The 27,137-nt window shown below is 44.6% G+C and overlaps 1 protein-coding gene across 2 annotated transcripts in view; it reads right to left on the minus strand.

The window, feature by feature from the left end:
• DEPTOR (DEP domain containing MTOR interacting protein) overlaps positions 1-25,707 on the minus strand; it is a 75,822-nt gene extending 50,115 nt beyond the window's left edge. For both annotated transcript variants that reach the window (XM_082307234.1, XM_082307235.1), the window contains exon 1: positions 25,574-25,707. In XM_082307234.1, coding sequence (XP_082163360.1) covers positions 25,574-25,659 — 86 coding nt within the window. In that variant the 5' untranslated portion in view covers positions 25,660-25,707. The remainder of the gene's footprint in view (positions 1-25,573) is intronic.
• Positions 25,708-27,137: the final 1,430 nt, after the last annotated feature.

Below are 27,137 nucleotides of genomic sequence, written 5' to 3' on the forward strand. Positions count from 1 at the left end.
AAATTTGCTAAGAGGTTACGAAATCATTAAGTCAGACAGAGCATGACCACAAAAGCCTCAAGAAACCTGAAAAACCAAATTTATCCACAATTTGCAAATGGAAGTGGGAACTTTTTCTGCAGTCTGTAGCAACTGTATCCATACTGAATTATGTCCAGGCTCATTTATTTGGAATAAAGAAATTCAGATTTTCTCCCTGGTGGTGTATACTGTTCTCTCTGTCAGGGCTCCCTCACCTCTACAAACCTGCTAAAAATCAAACTGTATGGAGGAGAATTAGCTCAATAAATTGAAATTGTACCTAGTGTAAACTACAAATAGCAATGCCTCATGTAAAGTTATTGAACATCTATTGCAGTATGCAAATCAAAAGTTTAGGCAGGAATTCTCAAAATGTGTCTGTGTTCAGAGATATTTATCAGGAGCCAAATCAAATGGGATAAGAAGGAAAAAAATGTAGCGGTGAATGCAATTATACACTGGAACTAACACTCAAGTGAAGTGGTAAATCCTTTATCCTTTGGCATTGGGAAACAGGCTTCTCACCAAAAGACCTTGATGCTCTCCCTTTAAGTAATGTTAATCATTTTTTGTCAGCTAGTCTGAGTAATGACTGAAAAAGACCTAACTTGACACCGGTCACATTTCTCTTGCTAGAAGTTGTTTTTCTCAAGAGCTGCTTAGGAGAATTAGCTCACTGAGAAAGCCTGACCAATTTGAGGGGAGAAGGGGGAGAAGGGAGAGGGCGAACAACAAGGGGTGATGGAGGACACTTTGATTCAACAAGCCTTTGAAAAGTTGTACCGCTTTCTACGACTTAATAGCTTAACACCAGAAAACAATCTTGTGTACACCAGTACATCATCCGTATGTAATTCCATATATTATTCAAGATTACCTGCCAGATTTGGCACTTGGGGCCACAGTCTCCCCTACCTGCAGAAAACAACATGAGAACTAAAGTGTTTGAGCAATTGCCTATGAACTGTAACAGGCATCTGCAACCCTATAATATTCACAAATTGATATCCATGGCTCCTATTCATGCTTACAACAAATAAAGACAGTTTGTATTTGCATGCGTGCATGCCAGAACAGTTTTCTTGGGGGCTCGTCTAAACAGGAGTTGCTCCCCATTAACAACATGTAGGGACTCTAGCTCCAAATAGAAGTGCCTTCCCCCTGCGTAGCATGGACTGGGCTAACCTGGAACACTCTGCTCCTGTTTTGCAGTAAATGCATTCAATCAGGAACAATGTTATGTGTTGAGAGACCATTAGGCATTTTCTTTGCCAACTGTCAGAAAAGTCACGATAATGGAAAAATCAAAACCTTGGCCTAGAAAAGAAGAATCAGGCACTAACTTGGGGAGAAATCGCTCTCGCAGCTATATGAAACTTGCATTTTGTTTTCCACCGGGGAAATTATGTGTTTTGAAGTTTCCTGCATCTTTTTCTGAACCAATGGGTAAAGATTTTGCAAAGGCGGTGCCTGCACAAGAGTCTAGCTTTCCTTTAAGCCTCAGAAAAGGCCAGCATGCTGGCTGAAGACAGTAATGATGTCACTGACTGGACCACGGTCCAAATATCTCACCCAGCTATTTCCCTCTATTAAGTCTAGTAGTTTGTGCTTGGCTAACGTAGATCTTACAGAACACCATCAAGTCCTGATTTCTATGCATGAAAAGACAAAAAGCCTCCTGCTCTTCTTGGTAATTTTCTGAATAATTCATTTACCATTCTGTAGTACATCCTATATAGTCCCTATGTTTATCCTAGCAAGGCTCAGTAAAAATGTGCAGGGAACAGGTTGGTTCCTGACACTCGACAGACGACATGGTATGAAGACTTTCATGTTGTGCTCCACTCATTCACCTCTTTTAACCACTGAGTTACCTTCCTGAAGCAATCATACACACACACACATATGCATACATATATATATGATATATGTGTGCATATATATGTGCATACATATTTGTATATATATGATATATGCAAATATATATACAAACAATATACATAATTTGTATTATGTTTGATATATTTGTATATATCATAGATCATTATATATATCATATATGTTATATATAGGCATATATATCATATATATCAGAGAATACATCATTATAGAATGACTTTTTTTTTAAGGGAAGAACAAAACGCCAGTGAAGAGACCATTTAAAATGGAGATTCTTAGCAGAATTTACTAATTACCGAACAATATACACTGATGATGTAATTAGTCATGGCACGAAGCACGTCCTGCCCCAGAGTGCTCAACCACCACTAATGAGTTCCAGCATGCGCACGGGTTACTGCTGCGCTACACCTCGCTTTAGCATATACCCTTGGTTTCAGCACTGCCAGTCAGCATGCATTGAACTACTCCAGTTTTGTATCACCTTAAGGTAAACTCTGAACAAAACCATATTAGATCCCTTGAAAATTATCAGTGCTATGCAGAGGGGAAAAGCATTGCAGGTGGTTTCTGCCATCTTCAAATTCATTCACAAGTTGCATATATTTGGAACTCCTGTCAGAGAAGGATTTACTTATTTCCAAGTAAAGCAAGACACGATGTTCTTTGCAACAAAAATATATGAACAGAAAAAAATATCTTGCCAAAGATGAGGACAATTCATGGTGGCTAAAGAGCATGGGTTTTCCACACCTCTTCTCAAGGGACATCATAGGTGCTCCACTGGCAGGTAGAATTGCCCCTTTCTGTTGGAAACAGAACAGCTTTGTATCCTCCTCGAGGTCATAAAGTTTGGCTGTTTTCTGAACATAAGCGTACGACCCGTCTACAGCACGACAGACAGACATCTTACTAAAAGACAGCATTTACGAAAGTGCCTCAGTGACTTAGAAGCATAATTCCCACTGAAAGTTAAAACTCACAGGTCAGCTGCAGACCCAATTCATTGCAAAACAAGTGACCATATGGCAGCATTTGTGTATATACAGGCACCCAGGAAAATACGGAACTACGTGAAATGTCCTTTATGCTAAACTTTTGCCTTTGCACTGTCAGCAAAAAAATAAAATAGGTCAGTGACAATATAAACTTTGTACACAGAGGCGATCGTGAAGGTACTCTGCAAATGCGATGTGTATTGCTGGGACAAGCATTTCCAGCCGGGCTTGCCAAGTCTCAGCTGAAGTGTCAGCGGTTCGCTGCTGCCTGTTCCTCTTTCTATTTATGCTTCAGCTCTGCAATCACTTAGTTCTGTTACTTGATATTCACAGGAGCTAAAATACCCTTTAAAACATGGGGTCATACTGGAAATAGGATGAAGATATTTCTGTATTGGTAGCTGTGGCAGAGAAGGAATTCTACCATCTGAAATAGGGTTAGAGAGGGTGTCTTCAGAGTAGCTCATGATATCAGTTCTCATCACTGTGTTGTTTATCGCCACGTTTTTGCCCACAACCATGTAGTCAACATGAGGAGATGACAGAACACAGAGCCAGATAGAGAGATTTCAGATAACCCATCTCTCGGTGCACTGCAGAGGAAAGCCTAAAGCTTCCAAAGAAGTGGCGGTTCAGCAGTGCCCCTGTGGCTTTAAATAAAACATTGGGGCTGCCTCTTTTAGGAAATCCTTTTTTATAAATTCAGAAAGTAATAAGGTCACTGAGCCTGCAACCAAGCATGCACAGGGACATCCCCAGTACTCATAGCACCTTCCTAACACTGGCAGGGGTCAAAGCAAGCTCTGGGGAACAGACACAGGCATGGCTCGGGGTCTAGGATGAAATCGAAAATGATGTCTCTTGGAGACACTCCTTCAGCCCACAAATTCACGCCAGAAATTCAGACCCACAGCCTCCCTTGTGAGCACTCTAGACTGCAGAGGAAATCAGATCTGTGTGTTTATATCGATCTGTCATAAAACTAGAGACCACTTGCAAAACCAAAGTTTGGATTTTTAAACCTCAAAGGTGTATAATCTGAGCCTGTATCTGGTCTTCATTTAAAACAACACAGCATAATGTTGTCGATCTGGTAAAACAGTGAATGTGAATATGATCTTTAGATAACTTTTATATCAAGTATTGGAATGTTTATGTTGCCATTTTGCTAGGGTTTGTCCCTGTAAGGGAAAGGAAGGTGTTCAGTGGACTGCTGACTCCCCTCCACTTTTCTCTTTGGGCTGTGATACACCCACGTGTCAGGCTAGTCTAACAGTATCACCAAATCAGAAGAATATTTGTCCACCTCCCTTTTTCAAGAAGGAGGAAAACTCGGTATCTTGCAAGGTTACATATCTAATGACACTTTCTCCTCGTGTCCACATGAAGCCGTGATGTGGCTAATCTCCCTGCCTGCCAAGCCATTTCACTCTCATTTCACTTTTAATCAAAACGCGTACAAACATGAATAATACTTCCAACTGCCTGCGCACTTGAACCTTGAGAGCTTCTGTCTTGCTACAAAGCATAAAACTGGGTTTTACAAAGATGAAAACACAAAATTGAGGCAAGTTATTATTTCACCTGCCCCTAGTCATAAGGAAAGTGGAAGTCTGCCTGTCTCGCTCCGGCTGCCTGCGTTCTGGGCTGAAGCTGTCAGAACTCAGGAACTCACAGTTCTCTATAAGGAAGTCCAATATCATCGTGCTTCTCACTCACGTATGGATGAGCTGGGATGCACACATGGGACAAATGCATGCAGGTCAAGGCCTATGTAATACTACTTCGTGGATCCCCAAAAGAACTGATGTACCTTTCATTGAAAAACAAGCTTGTGTCCATCAACTAGGTTTTATTCACATTATTTTTCTATGTCTCCATTGCAAGGATATTCTTAGGCTTACTAAATCAATAAGTACTGTGGGGACTCATTTTCTTGGTGATGTCTTCCCAAATCTAAACTGAAGACTTCTACCATAAACCACTGAAATTTCGAAGTTCAGACCAGAAACCATAGGACAACTGTTGTTACAGACATCCCTTGACTGGATTAACACAGTAGCCAAAGGCCCACCAGCTCTCGTGGACTTAGGCTGAAAATCGCTCTCAATAAAGGAAGTATTTTACGGATAGAAAACTGAGGAAGGAGCAGTGTAGGTCTCACGGGAGGCCAGGGAAAATCAGAGAAATTTGTGTCAGGGAACACAGCCCTGTTATCTCAGTAACATGGCTGGGAGAAGTGAATGTTCCTTTGAAATGCTAAACTGGGCAAATACGGGTCAAACAGCCCAAGCCCTACTGCTACAGCTATTCCTGCCAGCACTGCCATTCAGGAACCTGGAGAGACAGACTGGGAACTGGGGAATAGGATGATGGACTGCAGGTCTGCACCACTGGAGTCAAGAAGAGGGGCTGCAGCAAGGACACAAGGGGCTGCGGGTGCCAGAAAGCCTTGCTGTGTGACAACCGCTCTCTTGGATGCATGTTGTATCCCAAGGGGGAAGGGGAGCCAAAAAAAGATACCGACTGACGTCCTTTATGCGCCAAGGTTGACATCTCTTTTACACTTACGCGCAGGGAAAAGCTGAGTATGACCTTGCTACCCTCTTGCACTGCGTGCAGCAAGCTTCAGACCTCCTGAGAAACCAGGAGGTCCTTCCACCCACCCATCTCCCAGCGCACCTGGGGAAGAGCAGATCCGTAACACCCAGAAAGCACCGCAGTACTGAACAGGCTTGCACTGCAAACAGGAAAAGGTGTCGTTATCTGCCCGAGGGAACCCAAGAAATCCACGGAAGCCCTGAAATTAGCCAAGTGCCTTATCTCAGGTGCAGCTGTGGTATTTCTCCCACCCTGTCAATGAGTGACATAGTTTTGCTGAGACATTTTATGGCTTTGGGTAACCCCTGATCTCAAAGTCCTTCCAGGCATGGCTGCTCTCAGCCTGAGCACCACAGACCTGCAGAAGATCTTCTCCCTGATATTTTATGCTCCTCAGAGGGGCAGCAACTGTTTCCATTCCCTCCAGCGGTCCTTGGCAACCCTGCTGAAAGCAAGAAAAAAAATTTCTGCCTTCATCATTAATAATACGTCATACTGCAGTAATATCTCAATTGCTTTTAGCAATTGTTTTCCATCTCTTAACCAACAAAACTCTTAACCAATTACTATGCTGTGTAATCATGAGCGTCATTAAGCACAAATAGCCAGTACCTGACAGGTAATAAAATGAGTAATAAAATACTTAGTGCTAAGTACTATTGTTAACAAACCCAATTTTATATTGAGGCTATGATTCGAGACTTTTTACTCACTTCCAACAAATACGTGGGTTCATCTTAAAATGAGTATAGATGCAATACTCTTTCAATACACAGTATCTTGTATTAAAACCATCACACTTTGTTTATCTCTTCCTATTCTAAATGAATAGCTTCCTTTTTTTAATGTTTAGTATAACTGCATTACTGGGCTTTATTTTTATTTTGAAGGAAGCTGTGAAAGCATTAAGTGAAAAAATACTGACTAGAAAAGGCACTCTGTATTGAATTTCCTTAAATAAAAAAATAATCATACCATATTTTGGCACTGATTCATGCTTTTTTTTACCTCCTACGGCTGGCAATATTGCAATATGCAGGATGTTACACTGACAGAAGACACGATTCAAGGGAGTTCTTTCCACTGTCTTCCAGAATTCTATTGAAATCCAGTGGTTGACCACTAACCTATAAAATAAAACTGGAACTGATGCAAATTTTTAAACACTGGAAGTAATGATCCATTTGACTGGATCACCTAGAGGTGATTAAATTGTTAGTGGGTGACATTCACAGTGCAAAAATAGAAATGGAGGAACAGGTAAGACTACAAAATGCAAGGCTGTGCACTAACAACAGAATGCTCTGCTGAAAACTGAGAACTTGGAGGCTGAAAGCAACAGAGAGTAAGAAATAGCTGAATATGCAGTAGCTAAACTTGCACTGACTACAGGCTATCAACAGGCTGAGATGATACAAAAACCAAAGGCAATCCTAGGTTGTACTAACTGAGATGTTTCCAGAAATGATGGGAAATCCGGTTGTTCATGTCATTGTATACAATACTACAGGACATTATCTAACTATTGTGTATGGTTCATGCCATCCTCATTCAAGAACGATAAGCTCAAAGAGACGCAATGAAGCAGTGCTACGCTGGTATGAGAAATGATGAGCCAGTCTCATGAGCAGAGAGAAAAAGATACTAGCTTGGGAGTCTAGCCTCATCTAAACAAAAAGGGACAAGAGCAGAATTGCTGTCTATAATCTTCCAGGTGAGTTAAAAGCAGAGTGCAAGAAGAGCTATTTAAGTGATGCTGAGGGATCACAGAATCATAGAATCGTTAAGGTTGGAAAAGACCCTTAAGATCATCAAGTCCAACCGTTAACCCAGCACTGCCAAGTCCACCACTCGGATCGTAAGGTAAAAATTAGAGAAAGTTTTGGAGTAAAATTTTCTAACTGTTACTTGAGGCAAGAACTTAAATAACTTTTAGAGAACTGTAATAAATATACCAATGGATTATGTGTTATAATATTCTGCAGAAGACCTTCCAGTCCCGTGTTTTATAATTACATGATTTACACTGATATCTATGAACAACCTTGGGAATACTACAGGGAGGAAGAATATCAGAGGCTGGCCTTTGAATGCACTAGACCAGGACTCACAACCTTTCTAAAGTCTTGTTTCATGTCAGCTGCAAAAAAGTTCAAGTACTGCCTATATTAAGACATTTGCAGTTTATATTAAGGCTTTTATTAAAAGTGGGTATGCAGATATACAGACATTCTTCATGTGCTTGCCAAAGCACAGGAGCTGTATGACAACAGACTTCGGTATTTGTGAGCATGCTTCTTTGCTTTTGCAACAGGGTATTACTTGTTTCTCATTTTTACTGTGCAAGCATACAATAGTCCTTATGCGGCTGATTGGAAGGATAACTATTTAACTGGCCTGTCATTATTGTATACCAAACTAGTGGCAAGTTTTCCTCCAACGTCTGAGGGAAATCCTACAACCTTTGGGACATACAACTGTGTCGAAAAACAGCTGGGGATCTGCTGTGAGGAAACCCCATCAGTTGGCTAGCAGCATGCATAGAGGCCAAGGGTCTGGTCTGCTTCCGTGCTAAACCAAAGCGTAGAAGCCAGGAGGAGCTGCAATGGCAGAGGATCCTTCTACCAGCTCCATGGCCCAGCTTTGCATCTGACCCTTGGGTGAAGCCTCTACGTGTCTGTACTCAGTTGGCTTTCCTGCCTCCACGTGCAACACCCACTCATCCCACAGACACCCAAATCACCACGTTTGCAGGAACATCCAGCCCCCCATCTGAGATCTTGTGAAGCTACCGCGAAGAACCTGACTATACAGTCATAGTCACCCTGGTCTTTTTAAGCCTGGAATTTGTCTAATTTTATATAGTGGCACATGATTTTTTTTTAAATGTTATTTATTGAAATAATATAGAGTATGTAATTATTAAAGTAAATAAATCAAAATAGGATAGAAGCTTAAATAGACTCATGTTACAGCCTTTTTCAGTTCCCTTAAGTTGTCACGTTTGCTTAAGAAAAACATTGCTCTGAGTGTAAAATATAAGCCAGTATGACCTTCACAGACAGCTGGAGGCAACAAATCGGTGTAATCCTAATTAACATTCTGCTCATTTATATATGTTTTTCTTAAAGAGAAACCTGTAACATCCAATGAGGTTTCACTGTGAGTGCCAAATGAAAAAGAAGAAATGAATCACCATCTACAGAGAGAAAATGAAAAATGTCTCAGAAAGCTATTGATTGCCCCAAACTACACTGAATGACTTCCAAATGCATCTATGCCAAATGCTAACAATGATTTTACTCAACAATTCTGCAACTTAACGCTACTGTATTCATTTTTTAAACATAGAAAGGATTGCTCTCTGACACAACTGTTTTAATGATAAAGAACTGTCCTATCTGCTTTAAATCTCTTTCTTTATCTAGGCCATACAAATATGTAACATGGAGAATTATGGTATACGAATTTAAGGGGATTACTCAATGGCATGAAGTTACTCACTGCTTAAATTCTGGCAGGCTAATGAAGAACTTTATCATCAAGGAGAATGTATTAATAAAAGTCCTAGTTAAAGACTAATTCTATTTAAAGGAGTTTACTTTTGCAAAAATCTAGCCTGGAAATGTCTTCTTTGGATGAGCTCAGCATTTTTCTACATCTGATATATGACATGAACAGACACACAGCTGCTGCATAGCCACTCTTCATGAATAGTTCCTTCCGTCAGGATGCTATCAAAGATCTTGTCTTGTTTGATTAGGCCTTGTTAAATGTTCACAAGTAGATGAGCTTTGGAAAGATAAATATTACAGAAGCATTCTTCCTCTGCTTTTAAGATTAAATGGAAATTTTCCTTTAAAACAATAAATAAATCAATAAGGAGCCCAGAGAAGTTCTGCTGCTCTACTGAACAGCTTGCTCCCATTGCTGGGCCATGTGTTTGCCACTTCTCATTCTAGACAAAATTCTCTCTCCACACACGCAGAAAGCTCAGTGAACAGGTATTTATGTGCTTTGACAATAAATTCAAACCATGACTTCTTACTACTTTAATAACTGGGAACATGCACCCTGATCCTTATTCACCAAGTAACGGCATCAGCTTTACACACGCTATCAGCCTCAGTTGAATACTGGTAGACTTAGATTACAACAATATGGTTATGTTTACAATGTGCTCCAAACTCTGGGTCAGGCCTGAACTTAAATCCAAAACACATGTTGCACAGACAGCTAGGGATAGGCTTTAGATGGGCAACAGGATAACAGGAGGTAAGAGGTTAGGGCCTGCACTGTACCTTTATGCAGACTCAGATATTCACCCATTATTGGTGTAAATGGCCCAATGCTGTGTGTTAATCCTAAATCCAATTCATTTACTCAAGATGAGCCTTGACGTCACCTGTCCTGAAGAAAGGCAGGATCTGTAGGAGCCTGGGTATGGTTGCTCCTCAGATGGTGTCAATGACCACAGTTGGGCAGATGGACCACGGGCACTTCTTGTTGTAGCTACCCAGATACGTGGAGGCATGCTAAGGACCATGCCAAGGTTTAGTCCGTTACTTGCCCTGGTTATCAAAGCACAATACAAACAGTGCCAATTAGGTCTTAATTCAAACGTAACCACAGTGAGTCTTCTGAATGCTGAACTATACAAGATTTCAGTCCATATGTAAGTAGGCTGTGCATATATGAACTGCTGAAACTGCAAAAGGTTCGTGGCCACTGAACACATGAAATTGTTGATCAAGTGACCAACACCTTTCTGTGCCTTTTTCCCCACGTCTATCTTTTTCTGAGGTGGAATACTGATATTTTACATGAAAGGATATGCTGTGTACAGTCTTCAGCCTGCAAGCAAAATGTCACAATTTCCAGTCCACTGGAACTTTTCCTTAGCCACTATATGTTTAAATAAATGCTTCTCAGCATGTTTATTGTGCTTCTCCTAAACAGTTTCCGCAATCCTTTTTTCTTCCTCCTTTGCCCTAGTAATGTGTTTCCCAAGAGTACTGCTATTACTGGCCTCATACAAACTCAGATGTTCCATATTCATCAGAAAAGAAATCAACACAGAGTACAAACATATTTCATGTGAAATTATGTAGGATACACTGTTTCAGCTGGTGTTGATTAACAGATTTAACCAAAAAAAAAAAAAAAAGTCATATGAAGTTCTTAATATATTAGTTTGGGGCAGCTCTAAGCCCCTCTGTAGCCAAACAAAGTGAAGGCAAGCAATTATCTTTGAACCATCACTGTTTGATTCATTACAGTAGGACCAAAGTATAGCACTTAGAAAAACCACCACTTTATAGAAATCTAAAATGATTGGATTTTCCCCTGTTATGAAATATTTTTGAAGGATCTAGGCCTTGCAGCATTGTGATAAAGCCCAACGGCATACAGAGAAAGCAACAAATCTGATTGCTTTGTGTGTTGAAAGAAATACTATTATTTTCAAAAAGGCGGGATAATGGTTGGGCACATGCCTGATTTAATCACATCTTTGATCACATCTGTAAAGGCAAGGGAATATATCTCGTTACCTTCCAAATGGATTATCGCGTGAGACGTGCCCCTGCAAGGGAAGAAAATGTTAACAGTTCCAATACCTTCTTCCCTCAACACGGGACTGAAAATCCACTTTCCACAAGGAAAGTTGGAGCTGGGGGACTATGGAAAACCAGACATTTCCGCACACAAATAGACTCCCAAACTGGGCCCTTTGTGCACAGCATGAGAGGATCTGACAGCGCTCAATTTGTTTGTTGTATCGTCGTGCAGGCAGTGAGAACAGAGGAGCAGGTGGTTTGCCCTGAGATTACTGTTCCTCGTGTAATGCCAACATGACATAGCCAGCAGGATTTCTGGCACTGAGGTGATCTACTGGCCTTCCAGCATGTATTACTCCGTACATTGCCCCCAGTCTTTTCTCTTTTCTCATTCTTCAAGGACTGATATAAAACCAGTATGTCCTAAGTATGTGCACTTAGGTTTCTGTCCCCCAAGTTCTTAAGAAATGGATCTACAGATAACCTCACAGACACCTTAAAAAGCTCTCTTGGTGGTGGGAAGAGCTGCGATGTTGGCGTCTCATGAATCTCGCATGTTCTGGGGTAAAATCCTGGACTAACTCAAGACAGCGTGGTCAAAGGAACCAGGTTCTCACCTTCATATCATCATAAAAATCTCAGTTGAAACTGAGAGATTTCAAAAGTTCTTGGAAACTATCCATTTCATTTGGAAATGGATACATTTCTCATCCTTAAATTTGCTTGAAAAGCTGGACGATGTGAAAGGAGTGGTACTGTCAACCACTGCATGCGTTGTACAAACTAACCCAGCTGATTTTGCACTGCAGTAGGTTAGGAAGTATTCTCACAAGCCCTCCCACCACTGCAACTAAGTGGGTAATAATCTCTGGTTACCAGCCAGTAACGAAATGTGGATAATAACAGCCACCAGAGTTTAAAGAAGACATCACACTATGCCTTCTTGAAATATAGAGTAATTCAGGTTGGAAGGGACCTCTGGAGGTTATCTGGTCCAACCTATACTGAAAGCATGTCCAGTTAGTAGAAGTTGCTCAGGGTCGTGTCCAGGCAAGATTTTAATATTTCCGAGCTTCTCTGGGCCCCTATTCTGATTTTTTCACTTACCCTCACAGTGAATAATTCTTTCCAAACATCTAATTAGAAATTCACTTGCAAATTTTGCCTACCGCTTCTTGTCCTACCCCTGTGCATCTTAGAGAAGACTCTCTCCCTGTTTACCTACACCTTCTCGTTTAAGTGGTTGCAGCCAGCAGTAAGATCCCCCTGAGCCTTCTCTTCTCTAGGCTGAGCCCTCAGCATCTCCTTGTACATCAGGTGCTCCAGCCCACCCCCACCCTGAGACCCAGCCCTCCCTGGGGCTTGCTCCAGTCTCTCAATGCGTTTCTTGTATGAAGACACCTTTTTGCTGTCTATTTTAGATAATTGCATGATTTTGCACAAATTAAGGTCGAGATAATAAACTTTTAATAAACCTTGGTTTATTTCTTTTGTTCAGTGTGCTTTTAAGAACCTACTTTCATTGCCTCATCTAATAAGACAAGCAGCAGTATAATACCAATGGCTCCTAGTACAAAGCCATTTTTCTCATCACAGAGATCTAGTTATTAATTTAACCTCATCTATTTCTACCATTTCCCAAAAGACTTGAAAGGTCTGAGTTTGTCCACATGCTATTGGTTTTGACAATACTTTAATTGTCCAAGACAAGTCTTTAAGCTTCTAGCCCCAAATAATTCTCAAAATGGTGTTTGTACAATCTCTTTTGGGATTTGTACATGATAATGCTACTTTGAGCTTCTGCACATCACAATATCCCTCTGTTTGCACTGACCAAGCAACAAAATAGCAGTTCAAGCTAGGAGTTACTCTTTCTACATCTTAGTAAAAATAAATTAATTTCAGCTAGAGGAAAGTATAAGTTAATTACATCCTGAGCATCAGGAAACAATTAACAGCTTTCTATTCTATCACCCTGATTTCTAAGCTATACGATTATATGCTACTGCAGAAAAGGATGTGTGATTATCAAGAGAAGGATCTTTTCTGCAGAAAATGAAAGGAAATTGTTCCACCGCTGGCAATCAGTGCTGTAAATAATGCTTAGCTAATATATTTTCAGAAGTCATTTCTATTCTTTGCAATCCTAACTTTGAGCAACATTTTGGCTACATGCTGTCAGATTCTCCTCCCAAAGAGGATGAGCCTAAGTGCTGGACTCTGATTCCTCAGACAAGCGCTCACAACTTCAGCTTCCTGTGAATATTCTGCAATACTCATTGGAATTAAATTAAAAATCATTGTTTTTACAAACCATATTGTAATTATGCCTTGCGTTTGGTTTGTCTCTTAAATCAGAGCTGAGAATGGCTTGCGAAAACACAAAGGAATACACAGGCTTGCTTCAAGCAGCCCCAACGCTTTGAAGACACGAGTACAATGTGAAGCGCAACGGATACAACATCCGAACGCTTCTTTTTAACTCCCGCCTATAAACTCATTTGGCCGAATACACGGGAAAGTGGTGCAAACACAGAGCCAGCAGATTGTACAACAGTTCAGCTGAACACTAATGCAAACATCACGGCAATATACCCGTTTTGGCCATGGCCCGTAGTGTGAGAAGCAATGAAACAAACCCACATAAACCTCCACAACTCCAAGTCAAAGGCCACTGCTAGATGGCAGCTGTGCTACTGGGGGTGGGAGAATCTTCCCAAAGCAGGTAGATTATAAAAGCTCCATAAAGGATAAATATGGTATTGTTAGTGCTGCTTATCAGCAGAACTTTGGTCTCCGCAGATTCCTCGTGCAATGCCCCTCCAGGACAGCTATACCTCTCCTCCAGAAAGTTCAAGTTCTGTTCCAAGTTCTCCTTCCCTATTATTTTACACCTCAAGGCTTCTTCTATGCACTGTTCTTGACAAACATTGTTTTATCTGGCTCTTATCTAGCTGGAATGCTCTTGGAAAGACAGTTCCCACAGCTCTTGATCTCAACAACGTTGCCCATCTCCCCGATTCCTTCCACCACCTCCTCCTCTCCTGTCACATCAAACACAGTATTACCATGCTTTTATCTTCACTTTCAGGCTCCCACCTTTGCCATCACTGTCTCTCAGGTGGTGCTGGCTTTTGCTCTGGCCAGCCATTTAGTTCCAGTTTTGCCATTCGGTTTTAAATCTTCAAGCGAGCATCTTTGTGCTTGCTGTCTTAATATACAGGAGGCACCCTCAGCCAAAAAGCCACAGAGCTGTCTGGATGTAGTCTTCCAAATCCTGTCCAGCATTGCTATGATCTCTACCAAAAACTTGACATCTAAACAGGGGTTGGTCAGGGGAAGAACGGATGAAAGGGGTGAGAAGGGGCTCCTGGATTGGCACAGCTGTACTTTAACATCAGGGTTTGACTCCATGAGAAGCCAACCTCACTGTGGGGTCCCCCAGTAAAAGGGGGGTCTCTGGAGCTCCTCATCTCCTGACCCTAAGGCCAGCTGACCTTATCCCTTGCACTGTCATCGGTGCTAGTTTGACATGACAGTAACCAGGCTGAGCTCCACAGACTGCTCATCATGGGGCCAGACACACACCACCGCAGGTGCACCAGGCCAAGCAGCAGGAGCCTTGGTCCAGAGGAGCTGGGCGGCTCTTTTCTGAAGCAGCAGCTAGACACATCAGCTCAACGCTGCTGTAAAACTCACAGCATGACCTGCAATCCCCTGGTTCTCCACAGAAACCAGAAAACTCTCATCTGCCTGCAAATCCCTGTGACGCAGCTGTGGCAGCCCATGTAATCACCCACGCAATTGCAAGGAAATGGAGAATTATGGACTTGTTATGTGAAAACCAACTTCTATATTTGCTCTGAATTAGCAAGCCCAAACAGGCATATTTTTTAATTACTTGTAAATGCACCTTTGAGATCTGAATGCATGTACTGCATTGAGGCACTGTTAAGAGCCAAGCTACGAAGACTGTAAAATTATAGGGCTGATCATTAAGGTAGGGGGTTGCATTCTGAAGTAGTGCTGTCACATTGGGAGCACTGTGATGTGCTGGTCATATAAATTACATAGTACAAATTTCAAAACATATGAAGTGTCAATATTTGTCTCTATTCATGCACAATACCCTGACAAGAGTGCAGAAGTAAAGGTAAAAGCCTTGAAAGAGAAATCATCTAGGCAAATGCCAAACATAGTTTCTGTTCCTATCTGGTAACATGTGCATTGGGCATTTAAACTCAAAATTATTTTTATAGTCTGTCCTCTACCGGAGTCTGAAATTTTTTAATGAGAATCCAGCAAATGTTTGACCCAAGTTGAATTTATGCAAATTAAGCACTGAGGGGGTGGTCAAGCAAAGCCAGCAGTGGCTGCTGCCACCAGTCCCTCTCTCCGTCCCTGACCATGCATTTCTGCTGGCTTACTCACCCCAGTGCTGGCACTGGTCTGACCTCATGCTGAGCCTGTTTAGAAAGTTAATTTTTTCTTATTTGGCTTCAGCTGCTTTAGCTCCCTGAACTTCTGATCCCAGACGAACACCAGTGCAAAGTGCAAGGGAAGGAATAAGAGCGGGACAGTAGCAGCCTGCAGTTAGAGCCACTCTATCAGGAAACCACAGCCTTAAACTGCAGTTCAGTGACATGGGGTAAGCCAGTACCCATTTCCCCCCCAGTACTTCTTCAGAGAAAGCTTTTATGTGGTCATGCGGTAAATTGGTTTGTAAAACTGACCCAACTGAAATAGCAGCCATCCAAAAGCCCTGCTGATCACTTCCGCAGTGCAGGTCACCTTATGGTGATGGTCCAGAGATGCTTAAGCCAGTCCAGAGAAGGGGAAGCACAGAGGAGGGAACCAGGAGGCAGAAACCCCTATGTCAGTGTGTGTACAATAAAGAGAGGACCATTGCTTTCAGTGGCAGTACTAGCTCGAAGTTTTAGCCATCCAAACTATTAGCCCCTCTCCACTTCTCTAGCTCCAGGGATACCTGGATCCCTGTGTAGCTGTACCATGAGGAAGAGCCCAGCTGAGGAGCAAAGAAATAGATGTAACAGAAGCAGGCCTGCTGATGATCACTGCCTGAGCAGGCTCCTTTGGCTTCACAAGTTTCACTAGAGCTGAGTGAGCCTGTGACACAGTCTGTGGGTTATCTTTTCCCTTTCTCCATGCTTCCACGCAACTCAATGCTTCAGAGTTTTCAAACAATAAAGGAGGAAGATTGCACAATATTTTATTTCCACTCCTGCTGTATGGCACTCTCCTGGCAGTGTAGGTTTAAATATTTTCTTTTTAACTCTGAGTTCAGTTTTATTCTTTCTGCTGCAAGGAACAAAAGCATATTCACCATACAGTCATTTCTCCTTAAGGCCACAGGAAAAATGTGGGATTCAAGGGAAAGGTCAAATCTCCAAACACTTAAAAAAAATTTTAAAAAGTAAAAGTCATGACTGTTGTTGATATTCATGAAATTGATTAAAAATCCCTGATCAGCTTTCCTTCTGCTAGCTAGTGGAGGCAAACTGCGTTTGTAAATCTGTCTCTCCATTCTATTATAATAGTCTTAGTCGAATCAGTGTAACTAAGGATCCTTGTGAGCCTGCGTTCAAATAGGTTTAAGCTGGATTTAATTCCAGTGGTTTATATACCAAAATTGTTTAAAGTATGTGATTTATATGTCCTGCTCTTGCTTAAGAAAAAACAACACAACCATAACTAACATATGTGAAGTGGATCCTTCACTCAACGAATGCCAGTGGTTCTGCTGAGACCTGAAGCTTTGCAGTTTCTGCCTTTATTAACCTTCAGAGCCTCAATGCAGCTTTTCTTCAGGGACCACGTACATGAACCAAACCTGCTTAGCTCTTGCTTCTTACCCAGCCTTTCATCCTCTTTGCCAATTCTTCATCAGTTTAATCTCTTCTCACAAAAGCTTACGTTGAGGAGATGACTGTATTCAGCCCTGGCCTTGAACACAGGAAAAAAACTCTCTTTCAGTTAGCAAAAGGACTCACATAAACCTGCTCTGCCAGGAAGAAAGAGGCAAAAGACTTAACACAACCACAATACAAGGGTTAAGAAAATAAAAAGCAGAATAAGTGGCAAGAAAGGTAGAAGGGCCCAGAGCCTCAGGAGGGAATGTCTGTTTCTGAGAGCAGACCCTAAGCCAAGAGCTACCACCCAAGCCAGCACTCAGTGCCTGGACACTTAGTGATGGGGATGAAGAAGTCCGGACTGCAGAGAGGCTCATGTTTGCTGCTGTGACAATATCCTTCACTTTCTTAAGTTTTACATCACAGAAAGCACCTCAAGTTTTACACTTCAGAAAGTACTAGAGTCTACAAATATAAGAAATACCTCAATTAAAATGAGATGCAGAGATTCCTCCCTAGTCCTTGTCCATTTATTCCATAGTGAAAGCTGGTTGACCTCCGTCCTGGCTTCAGGTCTCTCACTCTACAGATGTGACTTTGGAGGGAGAAAAGAGCAGATCCGGGCCTGAACACGGTACCCAGAGCTCCCCACCCATCCTGGCACACACAGTATCATCTCCACACTTCAGTGGTATTTTTCTCTGTGCTTTCGGGATGCCACTTTTGGGCTTGGTGCCTGACCTCCCAAATGAGAAATCCCAATCCCGACAGAGTCCCAATTCAGTTCCCCAAGTTTGGCACCTTCACACAGACCCTCCCTCGCTGGTCAGAGCCCACTACTGCTGCAAGAAACCGCTACCAGTTGCAGCCAAGATTTGTGTTGCAAGGGCTTTATTTTTCTTCAGAGCATAAAGTGCCTACCCCTGCCGGGACTTGATAAATAGCTCAAATTCCTAGGCGCTATCGCTACACAAATAGTAAATAATAATGACAAGTGGTAGGAGGACTTCTCTGTCGTGGTGCCAGCCTATGGCCACTGCCCCCCCAGCAGCAGGGATCGTGTAGTAAATGCAAAGCTAGATTGCTTTTGGCACATTAATTCTGCCTTCCCTGTACGAGCATCATCATCAAAACAGTTTTCTTCACCTGTTCATGGGCAGCTCCTCTAACGTAAAATAAAAAATATTCTTGCACATGCTACACACATCCAGGATCCTTTGCTTGCCTGCTGATCTCTGCTAACCTGAGACAAAAGTTAATGATTGACTCCACCTGGAATGGAATACATAAAATATACAGCACAAACCACTCGTACAACATCCGCCTTCTTGTGTACACAGCGAAAGAGTGATCGCTATTTGCACATGCGTTGTTAACTACTTGATCTCTGAGTTGTGCTTGAGGAAAGCTGCTGTCGGGAATGACTGAAATATGGAAAGGCATAGGTTAAAGGAAAGAACAGAGCAAACAAAAGCCTTACGTCTTGATTTCTCGAAATGTTGAATAGCCACAAATTTTACTGAAGGACATGAGAAATTGAGATTCCTGGCCCAGGAATCATATACATATACACACACACATATGTATATGTATCTATGCGTGCATATATTTTATACACATATATGGGAATTGATGTCATTAAAATTAGTACAAACGGGCAAGATTGAAACACATGAGAAGGTGCATCAGGTACCAAAGATTCTAGAAAAAATGAACATATACATTTGAGAAACACATGCTTTTTATAAAATTAAAATAATTTATATTAATTAAAATACATAATTGAAAGTGTTGTGGTAGGGTAGAGTTAGCAGGGAACTTCTTGATCTCAGAGCACTTCATTTTGCACCTTTACCAACCTTTACTTTGAAACCTTTTCTTTCAGTGTATTACTCTGGCGGAACCTGACAGAGAAGATATTGCCAATTTTTTCATTGCTTGATTTTGGAAAACAAATTAATGAAAGTGAAATTATTTGGACAGAGAGTTCTGGAGCACTCTGTGCCATAGAGATCGGATGATATCTGATGATCGTGCCTGACAAATCTGGTGGCCTTCTATGATAAAGTGACCTGCTCGGTTGAAATGGGGCGAGCAGTCAACATTGTCTACTTGGACTTCTCCAAGGCTTTCAGTACGGTTCCCCATGGCCTCCTCCTGGAGAAACTGATGCGTTATGGCCTGGACAAGTGGTCTGTGCAGTGGGTGAGGAATTGGCTGACAGGCCGCACCCAAAGGGTGGGGGTAAATGGCTCTTTTTCAAACTGGCAACCCATCACAAGTGGGGTCCCCCAGGGATCGATACTGGGCCCAGCGCTATTCAATATCTTCATAAGCGATCTGGATGATGAGATCAAGTGTACGCTCATGAAGTTTGCAGATGACACCAAACTGAGTGGGGAAGTAGACACTCTGGAAGGGAGAGCCACCCTGCAGGAAGATCTGGATAGACTGGAAGAGTGGGCTAACAAGAACCTTAGGAAGTTTAACAAGGACAAGTGTAAGGTCTTGCACCTGGGAAAACATAACCCAGGAGTGCGGCGCAGACTGGGATCCACCTGGCTAGAGAGCAGCTCTGTGGAAAGGGACCTGGGGGTCCTGGTGGGCAGGAAGCTCAACATGAGTGAACGGTGTGCTGCTGCGGCCAAGAAGGCCAACAGGATGCTGGGTTGCATCAAAAAGGGCATCACCAGCAGAGATAAAGAAGTCATTATCCCTCTCTACTCGGCGCTTGTCAGGTCACCCCTGGAATACTGTGTACAGTTCTGGTCCCTGTTACACAAAAAAGATGGGGACAGGCTGGAGGGGGTCCAGAGAAGGGCCACCAAGATGATCAAGGGTCTGGGAAGCCTGCCGTATGAGGATAGGCTGAGAGAGCTGGGCTTGTTCAGCCTTGAGAAAAGGAGGCTTAGAGGAGATCTCATCACCATGTACCAGTGCTTAAAGGGGAGCTACAAAGAAGACGGAGACTCCCTTTTTACAAAGAGTCATATGGTGAGGACAAGGGGTAATGGGTACAAGTTACTCCCGGGGAGATTCCGATTGGACACGAGAGGTAAATTTTTCACAATGAGAATGGTCAATCATTGGAACAATCTCCCCAGGGAAGTGGTTGACTCCGCAACACTGAACACGTTTAAGACTCAGCTGGACATGGTGCTGGGCCATCTCGTCTAGATTGTGCTAGAAAGGTTGGACCAGATGATCCTTGAGGTCCCTTCCAACCTGGCATTCTATGGTTCTATGATTCTATGATATAATCTCCTGTGTCCTATCTGCCCTGAAGAGGTCAGCAGACAAGAGCCTTCTCAAGTGAGACAACTGGAAACTATTTTTTTCAGGGTTAGTTTTGAGCCCAATCAGTAGCTCTCGGCTAAGGGAAATGCAACCACTGGTGGAGAACTCAGGAGGTTCCAAGAACAAGGTGCAGGGGGTACAAAAACACATCATCCCTTGAGGTGGAAGTACAACATTGGATTGGCTTAGGCAGATTACAAAATCTCATCTTAATGAATTCCGTCTCTAAAAATAGCATATACGTTTGTTTAATATCCGAAGATCGGTCAGGACCTGACTTGAGCGGAACGGACCTCTAGACAATTCTATATCTTAAATCCTTACCTTCCTTTCAGTGTATAAACTTACACAGCTGTACTAGTGTGCCACTACAGTGTTAACATACGTTCAAACGTAGTGATAGCATTTAATAAATTATGTAACTATATAGTTAATATATTTCTATATTATAGCAATACATTAATGCTAAGGCTCTCTTGATTACATTTCTCTAGAAACTGTTACTGTTATGTGCCCTGGGTTCTTTGCACCTTAGAATGCCAATGAACTTTTGAACCCTACCACTGAAAAAGGTTGACTATTTATTGCTCAGAATAAGAAAAATATTTATGGACCTGTAGGTGTTATCATCCTTCAGAAGTTAATGACTCTGAAAGTTATGCACTCCAATGTATTAAGAAGCTTTCTTAAGGGGATAATCTTCCTCAGGTGAGACCTTTGGAAGACCAGTGAAAACTGGTTGTGACTTTTCTCTTGCAGCTTCAAAATGTATAGCTGTTTACCACGTAAATGAAACTCACATACAAACTCTGATAAAAAGGCAAACAAACTTCTGTTGAACCGTATCTTGCATTTTGTCTCTTCTGAAAGAAAGAAAAATGTCTAAGAAACATGCTTCATATTTCCCTAAGCAGAAAGAAGATGCTGAATTATAAGAACTATTCTATCAAAATCACTGTCTCAACCAACAAGTTTCCTAATTATCCACTCAAGTATTTAACAGAAGTGTGAATCGCAAAAGGTGTTGCTTCTTGTAAAGGCTGCTGATAAAGAGGCATCCAAAAGTCTGCAGAGACATTAAATGTCATTGAAGTTACACCTACTAGAGAGAACGGGACCTGGCAATTTCTGATTTAAAAAAAAAAATTAAAAATAAGTGCTCTTTTGATATTGCTGTTTGGTCAACTGAAGCCTGAAAACACCCTGAAAGACTAGGCACATTTTCTGCGAGAAATGAGGGCCTCTTGGAAGAGATACCAGATTTCAGTGACAATCTGGCATCAAGAAACAATTAGCAGACAAGGAAGGTTTCAGACACCCCTGACTTGTAAGACAGACAGACAGCATGTATATCAAAACGTGCCCATTGAAACGGCTTTTGGTTGCCAGAGGCAAGATCAGCTCTAAGTTAATGCTCAAACCCAGACAGAGATATTTTAAACCTTCTGCCAAACAGTGCTGAAATGGGCACAACCCCTTGCCTTTGACCGGGAGGGAAATGAGCTTGGAATTGCTCTGCTTCCAATAAAACTCTTACCGACTTTGGTAGTGCCATTCTATGTCCCCGTCATTAGGCTTCCAACGATGACTACGCAAAGCACTAAGGCTGTGACACCTTCCTTCAGGCACACCCAGCGAGATGGAGGGAGCTCCGGGACCTTCGCTTCCCCGGGGCTGCCCCAGGCAGGTGCTTGCAGGCAGGGACGTAGCGGGGCGGAGGCTGCGAAGGGCTCTCCCAGTCCCGAGGGAGCTGAAGGCCCCGTGATCCTCCCAACCACAGCTCGCAGTTTCTTCAGGAGACAGGTCCATAGTCATCACTTGTAACTTGTGGAGCCTTTTAAAGGCAGCTCTGTTGCAGTCATCCTCAAGAGAAAGAGCTCACCACTAAACAGCTATAGGGTCTCTGAAGCTGCAGCAGAACAGAGGGAAGAGCTGGGTTTTTGGGTGGTTGGAGCTGTCAGGCAGCCAGAGCCAAGCAGCCTGTCCTGGCAGGGCTGTCGGTGCCTGGAGAGCCCGCAGCTGGATCGTGCCCACCCCACCTCTTGCTGTGCTCTTCCTAGTCTTCTGCATGGCAGCGAGAAGCTCCCAAAGGTCTGTCCTGAAGTGCCACACTGCTGAGATCTTCTGCTTTGTTTCATGGCTGTCAGCTTGATAATTAAAAGGCCTATCAAGAGCAAAATTTCGGAAGTCCTCACTTTAAAAAGTATGTTCCCATTAACCAAAAGTAAGAGTTAGTTACGTATTCGCTCAGCCAGTTACTGGGGTTAGAGTCAGAGGACACTACTGGATGTAAAAATTTACCATGTTAGCTAAAATATAGCTCAAGGTCCTGTTTCTTTTTCCATAAATCACCCCACCTATGGACCAGGATTTACATCATGGCCTCATCTCCCACAAACTGCTCATGACCGAAGCCGGTGGGTGCAAGCCCAGTGCCAGCATGTGCCAGCAGCCGGCTCCCCGGGTGCCCGCAGACGCAGCACACACCTCGCAAAGGAGAAACACAGACCACAAGCAACTGAGAGACATCAATGAGGAGAAGGAAAAAACTCTTTGGCCTCCTCCTCTCCCTCCCCTAGCCAGCGTGCACCTGCCTGGGAAGGGGAAGGGGGCACAGGGCTTCCATCCCCACCGCCGGCACTGCCAGGGCGCAAAGCCAGGCTCACCAAGGCGCTGCTCAGGTGACTTCAGCCCTCACTGCATGAGGAGGCCTCTGCCAGAGAGGGAGGGACGTGCAGCAAACAGGCCATGGGAACGGGGGCTATGCGGCAATGCGTGAGGCTGAGGCGAGACGGGCAATAGGAACTTCGTAAGGAATTTAAATCAAGCAGCTCTCATAAGTATCTGAGTTTAGACACACGTGCTGTTTAGTCTAGTACAAGAGTGCTTTAAATACCTACATTTGGTTGGTTCTGTGCAAGCAACACCATGCTCACAGTTTCATTTTACACTTTTACTCCGAAGTTATGTGTTCATCTCGCAGTATGCAACACTTGCTGAGATGCACTTTCACCCAGATCCACCCGTCGTCACCTGTCCGACTGCATCACTCCCGCCGAGGGCTCCGCTTGCATCTGTAAGCATCACTAAGAATAGAGTACAGTATGGTTCCTTGAGTGCGTGTGTGCGCTCCTTTTCTATCATCTGTTTGCCTGCCCCAAAGGCTGCTGAGATAGCCTGCCTTTGATCCTGAAAACCCTCCACGTTTTCATTTAGCCTTAACAATTATACACTGATCTTGGACAGGAAAAGGGAAACTTTAAACGCAGGGTTGTCTACCGGCCAGTTTTCTATCACACATTTTGTGGCTTTTATTGTCTGGAAAACTGAAGAAAACTAACCCTTTGCATAGAGTATCCCGACAGAGAAACAGAACAAATAACTAGGGGAAGAGAGACAATTTTGGGTGCAGTTTCACAAGACAGCTCCAGCTGACCCAACAGCTCGCTGCTGCCAAAATGGGAAATCTCACTTCTTCTCCACTACCTCCTCATCTTGCTCCTGGCTCCACATTCCCACCACCTATCTTCTGTGGGTTCTGGCAGTCAGCAGATCAGAAAACTAACCTACCCGCCGGATCACCACGTTGGATCTGCTCCGGAGAAGTGCAAGAAGTAGAGGAGCAGGCACGAGGGGGGGGTGGGATTACACGGTGGGAGTGGGGAGGAGGAACAGGGTCGGGGAGAGCCGATCGCCCCGCTCAGCAGCAGCTAGACATCGTGCAGGCTGCCCTGTTCATGAAACCACACTCCAAGGAGATCTAGGCCACTTCCTACAGATTTGCAAAGGAATGTCCATAGGTAACTTCACGGGATGGGGAATAATTCTTTTGTATCTGTAGATCACCCTGCCCAAAAATAGCATCGTGTTTCATTACCTTAATAAATGAGATGACAAATGTCATCCTTGATTGTGAGACTAGTGAGTTGATTCTAGGAGCCAGATTTGTTAAAGTTTCCTCCGTCTCCTCCTCAGGGAAAGGTTGCAAAGCTTGTGCTTTTACATTTAACTATGAGGTACACAGGAAGACTTAACGTGATTTTAATAGAATTTTGTATGAGCCTTGAATCTTCAACTTCTAGTGAGATAAATTAGGAACAGCAGGATTCTTATCAGGGACTTGGATGAACAACTCGGCGCTAAGTCCACCATGCAGAACATGCATGCCAGTGCACCCTGTCACCCTAGGTGTCACTTCAGGCTACTTTGAGGAGGAATCTCAAGCTTGGAGCAGACACTGGTGTGTACCGGAGCCAGACCACTAAAACAACGTTTAATCCCCAAACATGGATATCACTGGTGTGCATCACAAGGCGTCAACGGTGCTCACCATGTGAATGCGACCAGTAACAGTGTCAGTGTCTGCACTAGCAGCAAGGATGGCACCTCCCAAATCAAGCAACATTTCTACCATTTTGCAGTGTTTGTCTGGCATTTGAGCAAAAAGTTTAAAGAAAATTCAAGCAAAAACTACTGGGAAAATCTTTTTACAATCTCATTCTAGTTATACATATAACACACAATAATGATAGGATTTTTCTTCCTGAATCCCAAGATGTTCCATCAACAAACTGGAAGCCTTAAAATTTCTTTTCCTCCTCTGTAGTGTATGGGTACAGATGGCACACTAAATACATCACAGAAATTAAAAATTAACTGAGTCAGGCATTTTTGTTAAGGATTTCTGCGCTGCGCACAACTCCAGTCACACCGCACTGTTAATTACCGCTGGCGCTGACAGCAGGGATCCCCTTCCATCTGCTGGGACCGGCTGAGGCAGAGCAAACCCAAGCCCTCAGGACAAGGAGCACCTCTGCGGGGTGACCGCCCGCACCGCTGCGGGAGCCGAGCGCACACGGGGCTGGTGCGGGAGCGGCTCCCTGCGCTCTGCTGATTCCTCGCTGGAGTGCTGAAACGCTATTGCTTAAGGTTTGTTTGGGTTTGGTTTTTTTTAATCTTTAGAGATGCAACTCTCCTTCTGCATCGCCTGATCCCTTTAGGGATCCAGCAGCCTTTCCCCCGGACGCCTCCTATCCCAGGCACGGCAGCAAAGGTGCCCGGGGCAGAAGAGCCCGAGGGGGTCGCTTACCTCCCCGGGCTCGCAGCGCCGGCTGCCATCTCCCCTCCTCCTCCTCCTCCTCGCTGCGGAAAGCGGGGCCGGAGCCCGGGGACGCGCTGCAAGCAGGGCAGGTGCTCCGGTGCAAGGGAAAGCCCGAGGGGAGAGACCCTCGCCCTCCGCCCCGCAGATCCCCCCTCCCGCCTTCAGGGGAGCTGCTGCGGACCCCCGGCTACGCGTCCCCGGCAAGGCTCGGGGGAAGGCACCGCTTACCGGAGCTGCTCGCCGGTGAGCAGGACCTCGGCCATGTGCTCCAGCTCCGCCGCTTTCTGCTGCATGCTGCTCATGCCCTCCTCCATCGCCGCCGGCCTGCGGGCACGGCACCGCGGGTGAGGGGCGACCGGGCACCCGCCGCCTCCCCCGGCAGCTCCGCGGCCGCCTCCCGCCCGGCCCCGGCGGCTGCAGAGCTTGGCACCGGGGGCGCAGGGGCGGGCAGCGGCGGCCTCCCCCCGCCGCCTCGGCTCACCTGAGCGGGGCAGGGCACTTTTCCCCTCGGCAGGCCCGGATCGCGCCCCCCCCCGCCGCTTCCCGTGTTATTGTGTCACAGGCAGGCGGAGAAACACATGGCTGCAGCCGCCGCCGCCGCAGCCGGGCTCGCCGAGGCAGCAGCGTCCCCCCCCGGCTGTCACACGGCAGGGTCGGCGCTGCCTGCCCCCGCGGGAAGGGGCCGCGGCTCCGCCGCTCCCCTCGCCGCCGGCCCCGGGGCGGGGAAGGGGGCAGAAGGCGGCCGGGCTCGGGGGAGCGGCGGGCTCCCCGCCCGGGACTCCCCTCCCGCCGGTGCAAGGTCCCCGCCGCCTCCCTTCGCCGCGGGGGGCGGCAGGACGGGGCTGCGGGCAGGGGAAGGCTCGGGTGGGCGCCGGGCTGGCGGGCGGGGTGGGCGCTGCTGCCGCCCGCCCAGGTGCCTTGGCCGGTGGCCTCGGCGGCGCGGGGCCGGGGGGCGCAGAGGGAGCCCCGGATCTTCACCCTCCAACCCGCTGCTGCTCTCGCACCGTCCTGATTTCTGCTCACCTGCTACCCGGGGGCCGTTTTCAGACATCGGTCCCCTGCCCGCCTCACCTCGTTGTCTGCAGGCGACCGCGGATGCAGAATTCCTGCGAGGGCAGAGGAGCACTTCTCTCAGCATTTAGTCTTGGCAATGGGAAGTAAAGTGCAAGGTCATGAGCGCTGTTTGTCAACATTTTTGATGGGGGAAAAAACCTCCAGCCTTTTTTTAAAAAAGTCCCGGAGGCATCTTCTGCAGTGGTCCAACCACGGTTTTCATTTATAAACACATGCAATTAAGATATACCTTGATTGCCTACTCATTGCCTTTATTTCTGCCCGCACATGCTCTGCATGCATGGAAATTGCATGTGCCTAAGTGTCTGCAAAATTGTCATCGATTCAGGACCAAGGTGACTGTTTCAGAACCAAGAGAAGAACTGAGAGGGAATCAAGTGAACCTATTCGTAACCAGGCTGCAGACAACGGGAAGGAGGTGATTCTTTGCATGGCCCATAGTAGCCTTGCACTATTTATTACCAAAGGAGGCTCTGGATGTAAAAGAATGGACTTAGAATCAAGGGAAAAAAGGACAAGTACTTGGAAAAGAAATCTACAGAGGGTTACTAAGCAGACAGCAGCCACATCCAGCTCAGGAAATTCTCTGTTCTAGAAATTGTTTCAACCCAGTATAGCTGTTTTAATGAGCACCTTCGCAGGTCTCAAAGAGCACTGGAGATCCATGCATGGCAAAGGGAGAAAAACAGAATCTGCCTTCATTTCATTCGTGGAATGG

The sequence above is a fragment of the Platalea leucorodia genome, assembly GCF_965183815.1.
Source record: "Platalea leucorodia genome assembly, chromosome: 1".
Taxonomy (NCBI): domain Eukaryota; kingdom Metazoa; phylum Chordata; class Aves; order Pelecaniformes; family Threskiornithidae; genus Platalea; species Platalea leucorodia.